The sequence below is a fragment of the Uranotaenia lowii genome, unplaced genomic scaffold, assembly GCF_029784155.1.
Source record: "Uranotaenia lowii strain MFRU-FL unplaced genomic scaffold, ASM2978415v1 HiC_scaffold_1979, whole genome shotgun sequence".
Lineage (NCBI taxonomy): Eukaryota > Metazoa > Arthropoda > Insecta > Diptera > Culicidae > Uranotaenia > Uranotaenia lowii.
The window spans coordinates 1-10,085 of NW_026598053.1; the positions used below are offsets into that span (position 1 = coordinate 1).

Here is a 10,085-nt window from a genome sequence, read left to right on the forward strand (position 1 = left end):
AAAACAGCGTATTGGATGCGGCTTATTAAACATTTTCGGAAACTTGAACCCACACCGACTGGATTTTTAACTACTCCCGAGCTGAAGGAAGCTGAATACACTATAATCCGTTTAATTCAACAATCAGCGTTTAGTGAAGAATGGAAACAACTTTCTAAGGGTGAAGAAGTTCATCGAGGTTCTCCTATGCGTTACTTTAATCCAATTCTAGAATCCGATAACCTTATTCGTCTTGGAGGAAGACTAAAATATGCACAAATACCTGAAGGAGCAAGACACCCCATAGCACTTCCAGTGCGTCACCACTTCACCAAGCTTCTACTAGAAGCATATCATAAGCGGTTACTACATGCAGCACCGCAACTTCTTCTGAGTAATGTAAGGCTCCACTACTGGCCTCTTGGAGGACGCAGCTACGTTCGTCATATTGTCCATCAGTGTTTACGCTGCCACAGAACGAAACCGAAGGCCATCGAGCAGTTTATGGGAGAACTTCCAAGAGCCCGTGTAACCGCAGCACCGCCGTTCGCACGAACTGGAATTGACTATTTCGGGCCTGTATACATTCGCCAGGGACCACGTCGAGCGCCACTTAAGGCTTATGTAGCCCTCTTCATATGTCTCTGTACAAAGGCGATTCATCTAGAATTGGTGTCCGATTTGTCGACGGAGAAATTTCTTCAGGCTCTGCGTAGATTCATTGGAAGACGCTCAATACCTACCGATTTGTTTTCCGATAATGGTACTAATTTCGTCGGCGCACGGAACCAGCTGAAGGAATTATTAGCGAAACTTCGAGACCGGCAGCATCACCAGCAGATCACTAAGGAATGTGCTGAACATGGGATCCAATGGCACTTTAACCCTCCTGCCGCTCCCCATTTCGGAGGTTTATGGGAAGCTGCTGTGAAGTCTGCCAAGATACATCTCCTGAAGGTCCTAGGAGACAACGCGGTTTCGTACGAAGACTTCAACACGCTGCTAATACAAGTGGAGGCATGTTTAAATTCAAGGCCGATTACCCCATTGTCGGAAGACCCCAACGATCTGGAGCCGTTAACTCCTGGTCATTTCATAGCTGGAAGACCGCTTCAACAACTACCAGATCGAGATTTCACCGAGAAAAAACCAGGACAACTGAAACAATATCAACTTATGCAGCAGAAACTACAATTTTTTTGGGCACGGTGGCATAATGAGTACCTATCACAACTTCAAGGAAGATTCAAACGCTGGAAACGTGCTGTAGAGATCAAGGTCGGTCAACTCGTCGTTTTGAAAAATGAGAATACACCTCCGATGCGTTGGAGATTAGGTCGTATCCAGCAGCTGCATCCGGGAGAAGATGGAGTCGTCAGAGTAGTTACACTGAAGACATCTAGCGGAGTTCTGAAGCGGCCCGTCGAAAAACTCTGTTTGCTACCGTCGGAATGTCAGCCACTGGACAGCGAAACCACCGACGACAATAAGGCACCTCGAAGGTTGATTGAGTGATCATGTGTGTTCGGAAGGGTCTTTTCTTATTTCGTTTCAGAAATTCCGGCAATTTCAGCGCGGGCGAAGATGTCTATTACGATGAGAACACCAGAAAGGCATCCACTTACCCCTGACGGCCAATCAGCTGAACGCTATGGACGGAATCCGCACCACACTGGAACCACACCACTACAACCGACAGCCACAGATGACAGCGAGAGAGAGACAGTAAATTTACCATCCACCCACCACCCAACTACCCCACTTTGAAGAATGCACCTACGTACTTTTCGGGCTTTGAAGAAAGTAACTCGTTAGCACCATTTTGCATTATATAATTTCACCATTCGTGTGCTATCACTTGCCCTAAACACTCGTCAAAACCATTCCCGTTTATCGTTAAAGTTTAAATATATTATGTAGTTTGTTTTGAATAAATGTGTAATTATTAGTGTCGTGTTTTTTATAAGTCGTCGCGTTAATTTGTTTTGTCCGGAACGTCCTAAAATTGGGAAATAAACAGTTGAGAAAGGCTCAACCCAACCAACATCGAGGAACCAATCTCCAGGCACCAATCCCAAGGCACAGGACCCCATTGAGAAGGCATCCATACAGTCCAGCAATCCACCAGATACCAGGCAAGGTAATCCCACCCCAACACAATTAAAACACGAAAATTATCGGAATAGTTATCCAAGCGAAAAAATGCGTACGAAGTCAATCAGCCATTACTAGCTTTAAAAAAAATGCTTATAATGACAAAATGTTAAAAATAAAAAAAAATCAAAAGTTATAACAATTTGATCAAAAAAATTAAATAAATATAAAAAATATAAAAAAAATCCAACAATGACAAACGTGAGAACTATATGACAAAAAATAATTACCAAATCGATTCAAAAACAAAAAGGCAGAGATAAATTCCAAATTTTTTTAAAATAACTTTCAAGATGGTAAAAACAGAAAAATGAAAAAATGGAGGAGCTGACTAAAACGTAAATAGAATAACAAAAATGAAACCAAATGGCAACAAAATTATCCATAGAACGTTACAAAAACATTGAAATCACAAAGGAAAATCAAATACGTAAAAAAAAACAAAAAAGTTTCAAACATGACAAAATTGGCAAAAACAAGTAAATAAATGACGAAAATTCCAAGAATCACAAAACGACAAAAATGAGAATTGTGACGAATTTGACAAAAAACTATAAAAATGGAATGAAGGCAATAAATGACAAAAAAAATTGTAAGAATTAAAAAATTATAAAATTGCGAAAATAACAAAAAAGAAGAAAAACTCCTACCTTCTAACATGATTAACTTATAGGTAAGTCACTTGAAGACTTAAAAGCGGACAAAATGTGAACAAAATATTAAAAAAAAAACCCAAAAAGACGTTTTGTTAAAGGAGCAATGATAACAGAAATACTTTAAAAAAATATGACCAAACATTAAAAAACATTCAAAATAAAAATAAAGGCAAAAATAATCTAGATGATTACAATGACAAAATGTGAGAAAAATTACAAAATAGTGAAACACATTGAAATGACAAAAATATAATAAAATACAAGCAAGACAAAATAAAATAATTGACGAAAGAAGAAAACGGCAAAAAGGACGAAAAATATTTGAAAATCGACAAAAATCCAATAGCAAAAAGTTACGAAATGACAAAAAAAGAGCAAAGTGACGAAAATGACAAAAATCTTAAAATTGACAAAAATTACAGAAAAAAAAGGAAAAATGGGATCATGAAATAAATGATAATGATAAAACTCACATAATGCACGGAAAAAAATGAAAAAATTACAGAAAATTATGGGAATGGATAATAATAAATAGGCTTTAAAATTTAAAAAAGTCAGAAATAATAATAATGACGAAATCTTAAAAGGCAAGGAAACATAGAAAAATGACAAAACAGAAGAATAAAGATTGCAATAAATGAAAATAACAAGACTGACATTAACGTGCTTTGAAAAGGTTCCCATATTGACTGACCAATAGATATTTTTTGAATCTATAAGACAGTTTTCAAGATATGTAATATAACGATGAAGATAATAATGACGACGATGTGATGTGAAATAACATAATTTCAAAATTCCGTGTAATCTATGCTACAGAATCGGAATTCTAAATCAGAATTCAAAATTAAAGATTCAGAACAAAAATTCACAAATCAGGATCATATTTCGGAGTAAGAATTTAGAACTAAAATTAAAGTACGGATTTGAACTTTGAATTGATGAAAATTCAATTTCGGAAAAAGCACTTCGCCACTACATCTTTCAGTCGCGGTCAACGACAGTATTAATTATTCAGCCCAGTTATTTGACAGTTTTTAAACCGCGCTAAACTTACTGCAGTTCCCATGACCACTACTGATAGGTACTGACTTTCTTACTTGGCGCGAACTTTCAACTCCCTACCAAAAAATGGTTGAAGAGAAAATTTAATTTGCATTCGCGTCGTCATCTTTCCTCTTTGTCCTATAGGTCAGTCGGTTGGCCCTTGTCATTTGGAAAGGGTATGCAGTAAGTATACACATAGTCTCCGCGCAAAGCTGCTGCCTAATTTGGAGTGTAAAATTAATTGCCCCCATAAGTTCGGTCATTTTTCACCGGTCGTCGTACAAGCACGGAAGTAAGGATTTTTTTTTCTTTCCAAGTAATTAACATTCTTGGTTAGTTTCTTACAAAGTTTATACTTAAGGATTATGCACAGTACTGTTGCATTTGCGTTCCCTATGGTTAGTGTTTTTTTCGCTATTTTACACGATTCTGGGGTTAAATGTTTTGGAAAACGCAATTAAAATTTGTTTAAATTGCATAGCTAGACCGATTAGTTATAAGGATTTGTTCCATTAAGAACGAGATACACAATGACCTTAAACTGTTGTAAAGTAAATAAATTCAAATATTTTCATATTAGGAGGCAAATTCTGCCAGTTGAAAGGAAACTTAATAGAAGCGTCGGCCGAAAGGCTTTGCTGATTATTGCAAACAGTTGCGAGAGTAACAGAGGCAGAAAACCAGTTGGAAGATTTTTTCCACTTAGACATGTACCTAGTTTTGTGTGTTGTAACATCCATGATTGATCCACCGTTCTATACTTACAAGTGCCGTTTAACGGCGGCGTAATATTATGGAATCCTAAAAGGCACCACCAGGTTCTCGGTGTGTTTGATCTTGATCTCCGATACCGCCACGTTCGCTTTCTGGACCATTCCGCGAATCTGTGGAATGTAAAAAGCTTAGGAAAATTTTCGCTACGATTTCAATTGGAAGCGTTACCATTTGCAAATCATCTGGTGCTATCGGAGCCGACGACAAGATAGATTCAGGATTTGGAATATCCTTGAGAAGACCTGTGAGAGTATAAGACGAAGTTATATTTTTGAAAATTTCATTTAGTACCTTTCTCTTTCTTCAAACGAATAACTTTGAGAGCTTCTACTAACTACCGTTTGATTCGATTTAATCTTAAAACTATTTTGAAAATTTTGAAGAATAATCATTTTTTATACTGTAATTTAATGTTCCCGCGCCGATCCTCCGGTGCATATGGCCGTGAAAAATTATCAGTTCAAATGAAAAAAATGACACATGTGGAATGTTTCCAATGTCAATGTTTTTTCATAGCAATTCAAACTAAATTCCTTTTGTTATTATTTATGCAAAGTTCATGGGCGAACTATATTGCCAAAGACCAAATTCTGAAAAATATCTGAAACATCAAAACTTTGAATAACTAAAACCGCCTAAATTGGTCTAATGATCTAAATCAATAATTAAACAAAACACTACCTTAGCTCTGTTAGAACGTTTATAATGAAATCTAAATTACTTAGATCAAATTCTGAAAAAGTAACTAGCTTACCATAGTAATGTACATTGTTCGGATGTTGAACAGTGTTCCACTGTTGAGCCAAACGTTGCGAGTAGACCTTTACTCTATCGTTGTACTCATGTGGTTCGATATTGTGAACGTCCATGGCTGCAACGTCTATTACATTTCTGAAATAAAAACAAAAATGATAGTGCAGATTGTTCTGATTTAACCAAAATGTTTAACAATTACGCTGCTGCATCCTGTATAATCTTGTTCAACGCTGAGACGTCATCCTTTTTCGGCACCGAGCTGGGAAACTCTTCCGTTAAATCTTCGCTATTGGACCTCCGCACGGCTGGACTGTTGTTTACTGGATTGTCTAACAAATGTGTCCTCTCGTTTGGTTCGCTTCCCTATGACAAAAAAAAACTATGTCAAATTTCCATAACAACAATTGAATACCCTTACCTGAGTCGAGGAATCTTCCTGGCAGCGGAAACAGTTGGAGGCGTAATTCACGACGGTCCGGAAGCAATCCATATTGGTGACCAGCAGATTTGTTATCACTTGCCCGGGTTTGGAAGCCGAAAAAAGTAATCCAAAAGTCGATGATACAGTAGATTGAAGACACCTCTTGCTGATGTTGATAGAAACAAAGAATGCAGATTAATTTAGCATTCCAATGAGAGAAAAAACTAGAATGAACAAGCCAGTTTGATAACAAAATCCATTAGTGAAAGAACTACTGATAAATAACCATTGCGTGACGTTAGTTTCGGTTTTGTTGTGGTTTGCTTCTTCGTTTCCTTTTATCTTAAAAATTCGAGCTCGAGTACACTGAACTAAACTTACATTGAATAATTGGAAGGCTGTTCATCGAATCCGTTCAGTCCATTATATAAAACTAAGGATGTCAATTTTACAAATAAGAAGTTTATATTAACATTCATATCTATAAAACGGCCTGTGAAAATTACAAGTTCTATCGAACTTAATATGAGAAATCTCCCGTATAGTATAAATTTTTGCCTTTCAAAAACTAATTTCTGTCGTTTTGTCATTTTTGTGACATTTCTATCATTTCTGTCATTTCTGTCATTTCTGTTGTTTCTTTCATTTATGTCTTATATGTCATTTTCGTCATTTCGTGTCATTTTTGTTATTTTTGTCATTTTTGTCATTTTTGTCTTTTTGCATTATTGTCATTTGTGTCATTTTTGTCATTTTTGTGTTTTTTGTCATTTTGTCATTTTTTTTGTCATTTTTGTCATTTTTGTCATTTTTGTCATTTTTGTCATTTGTGTCATTTTTGTCATTTTTGTCATTTTTGTCATTTTTGTCATTTTGTCATTTTTGTCATTTTGTCATTTTTGTCATTTTTGTTTGCATTTTTTTTGTTTGTTAGTTTTTTTCATATTGATTGTTATATTTTGCAACCATAATAGTATTTTTTGGTCGATTGAGATCAGGAAGAATCAATAACTGCATTTTTCAAGTCTAAAATTATCTTATCAGTTTCGTTTTTATATATTGAAATTTCTTGAGTGTTTTGAGCTTTTAGATAAAAAAAAATCTTCTATTCCTCATGACGCATAATTAAAAATGGTAAAAATGATTTCACCATTATAGTCATAAATATGCAACGCATTTTCATGATTTGCATTGAGTGGAAGTCTAAAATAAAAATATTGATTATCTTTTCCAGTGTCTTAACTAATCTTGTGGCAACACTTCTTGTATGCCATTTGTCAAGATTTTCGAGCAGTTTTTTGAACGTCATACACGTTCAAAACGATTTTAATGGTCGCCTCAGGTCAAGAATTTGATTAAAATTTTCTAATTTTTCAAGTTTTATTATGGACTTGGAGATAATTATATTAACAATCTACTGATAAGAATTAAATTTCTTTATTAGTTTAAAACATATTTTGACGAACTATTTGACTGTGCATAAAGCATTTTATGGTATGTTTGTTTTGTTCCAGAACTTCTTGTTTTTGGACGCGTTTCATCTTCCACATCGAAACTGAACAGCTGTCAACATTTTGTAAACAACGGACTGTTCTCAGCAGTGCGGGTGTTTAGTTTTGGTTCGTGTCGGTGCCGGAAGATGAAAAATCGATACTGAAATTGTAGAATTGAGCGATTTTACTGTTGAATGTACTGAATTGAGAAGTCCTGCTTTGATTTGAGTTTAAACCACACTTGATCGATGATCTACAGTTGTCGGTCACCATGGTCTGTCTTTGTAGCCTGTACGCACAGTGAGATTTATTTCTATAAATGGCATTGTAAATTAACTAAAATAACTATTATTTTTTCAGGCTTTATTTAGTGCTGTTCGTAGGATCGTTCTGTCTGATAGGAACATTAACGGTGTTTCTACTTTTACGGCAACTTATCAAGCGCCAGAAGGGTAAACGCCTTGACAACGACAAATACGTGGCCCTGTTCCATCCATACTGCAATGCTGGAGGAGGCGGAGAACGGGTGCTGTGGTGCGCCGTCCGTGCTCTACAGAATAAGTAATTCTAGTTGAACTATCGAAATTCATCAAGCTACGACTTTAACTCCTTATAAAAAAAAATATAACGTCAGAAGTAGCAAATTTGAATTTTAAAATGAATACTGTTTATTTTCAGATACGAAGGAATAAAACTATTTATCTATACCGGTGACTTGGAGGCTACTCCCGAGGAAATTCTAAATAAAGCAGAGAGAACATTCAATCTCACATTGGACACGGAAAAAATTAAATTTGTATATCTGAAACAGCGCAAATGGATCGAAGCAAAATGGTACCCCTACTTCACCTTACTAGGACAAAGCTTGGGCTCTATGGTACTAGCTCTGGAGGGTTTGCTCAATCTACAGCCGGATGTTTTTATCGATACAATGGGATACGCTTTCACCTATCCGGTCTTCTCTTACCTGGGTGGCTGCAAAATCGGTTGCTACACGCATTATCCCACTATAAGCACCGATATGCTTCGCAGGGTTCAGAATCACGTAAACTCATACAATAATCGAGGCTATGTCGCTCGCAATCCGTTTGCTACCTGGATCAAAATTGCTTACTATCGAATTTTCTCCAAGATCTACGGAATGGTCGGTCGATGTGCTGACACTGTTATGGTAAATTCAAGTTGGACCGAAGGCCATATCATTTCCTTGTGGGATGTCCCTTACAAAACCCATCGAGTGTATCCACCTTGTGAAGTTTCTGAACTGAAGAAACTTGAATCTCTAGCCAGTGGCCACGAGAAGATAATCATTCTGTCCGTGGGTCAATTTAGACCGGAAAAAGATCACCCCCTCCAGTTGCAAGCCATGTATGAACTGCGGACGCTGCTTAACAAAGACGAAGACCTGTGGAATCGATTGCGGTTGATGATTGTTGGTTCATGTCGAGATGCCGAGGATCGAGAACGTGTTAAAAATATGCAGGACTTTGCTAAGCACCTTTCGTTGGAGAATTCGGTCGAATTTAGAGTGAACGTTTCCTATCAGGAGTTGTTGCAGTGCTTCCAGGTTGCTACCATTGGATTGCACACGATGTGGAACGAGCATTTTGGGATCAGTGTTGTAGATTGCATGGCCGCAGGGTTGATTATGGTCGCTAATAGGTGAGTGAAGCTTTTCCATTAGTTTGACGTTGTTATACCTACCAACATACTTTAAATTTAGACTAAAAAAAGGAAAAGTTGAACTTAGACAAATTTGCCAGAAATGATTATTTACGCAAAATTGAAGGAGTCAAAAATGAATCTGTTTAAAATGAACTGGAATTGGATGTAACTAATGAAAATCTTTCGAGGAAAATAATAGACTGATCAATCTTTGGAAGAGTTTAAGATCAAGGCATATTTATACGGACCATGTTCGTTTTTGCCAACATTCGATTTTGGCAACACAAAAAATCGGGCGTGTTGCCTAAATCGAAGGAGTTTTGTATTTAGCTTTAATTGTATTGTATCCGTATGTACTAGCACAAAAAAAATGACAAAAATACCAAAAATTACAAAATTTACAAAAATTACAAAAGTAACTAAAATAACCAAAGGATTAAAACTACGAAAATGACAAAAATTGAATAAATGACAGAAAAACAAAGATGAAAAAATGACAAAAATGAAATAAATGACAAGATGACTGAAATGAAAAAAAATGATAAAAATGACAAAAATGACAAAAATGACAAAAATGACAAAAATGACAAAAATGACAAAAATGACAAAAATGACAAAAATGACAAAAATGACAAAAATGACAAAAATGACAAAAATGACAAAAATGACAAAAATGACAAAAATGACAAAAATGACAAAAATGACAAAAATGACAAAAATGACAAAAATGACAAAAATGACAAAAATGACAAAAATGACAAAAATGACAAAAATGACAAAAATGACAAAAATGACAAAAATGACAAAAATGACAAAAATGACAAAAATGACAAAAATGACAAAAATGACAAAAATGACAAAAATGACAAAAATGACAAAAATGACAAAAATGACAAAAAATGACAAAAATGACAAAAATTACAAAAATTACAAAAATTACAAAAATGACAAAAATGACAAAAATGACAAAAATGGCAAAAATGACAAAAATGACAAAAATGACAAAAATGACAAAAATGACAAAAATGACAAAAATGACAAAAATGACAAAAATGACAAAAATGACAAAAATGACAAAAATGACAAAAATGACAAAAATGACAAAAATGACAAAAATGACAAAAATGACAAAAATGACAA

At 35.4% G+C, this 10,085-nt stretch overlaps 3 protein-coding genes across 4 annotated transcripts; 2 read left to right on the forward strand and 1 right to left on the reverse strand.

Moving 5' to 3' along the window:
* Positions 1-211: 211 nt before the first annotated feature.
* LOC129759589 (uncharacterized) lies at positions 212-1,494 on the forward strand (the record flags this gene model as incomplete). Its single annotated transcript, XM_055757064.1, has 1 exon — positions 212-1,494. A coding segment is annotated over one exon (1,283 nt), but the record flags the coding sequence as incomplete, so codon positions are not given.
* A 2,701-nt stretch (positions 1,495-4,195) lies between these two features.
* LOC129759588 (ragulator complex protein LAMTOR1-like) lies at positions 4,196-6,097 on the reverse strand. Its single transcript, XM_055757063.1, has 5 exons — positions 5,785-6,097; positions 5,566-5,729; positions 5,365-5,501; positions 4,779-4,852; positions 4,196-4,720 (listed from the first exon to the last, which is right to left on the reverse strand). Exons 1-5 carry the CDS (start codon positions 5,854-5,856, stop codon positions 4,628-4,630), a joined length of 540 nt encoding a protein of 179 aa, XP_055613038.1. The 5' UTR covers positions 5,857-6,097; the 3' UTR covers positions 4,196-4,627.
* A 1,266-nt stretch (positions 6,098-7,363) lies between these two features.
* Positions 7,364-8,946, forward strand: LOC129759587 (GDP-Man:Man(3)GlcNAc(2)-PP-Dol alpha-1,2-mannosyltransferase). Of its 2 annotated transcripts, none has more exons than XM_055757061.1 (3): positions 7,364-7,580; positions 7,641-7,841; positions 7,959-8,946. In XM_055757061.1, the coding sequence occupies exons 1-3, from the start codon at positions 7,552-7,554 to the stop codon at positions 8,944-8,946; spliced, it is 1,218 nt and encodes a 405-aa protein (XP_055613036.1). In that variant the 5' UTR covers positions 7,364-7,551. The 2 variants fall into 2 exon arrangements, with proteins under 2 accessions (XP_055613036.1, XP_055613037.1); XM_055757062.1 differs by having other exon boundaries at positions 7,364-7,571.
* The last annotated feature ends 1,139 nt before the right edge of the window (positions 8,947-10,085 follow it).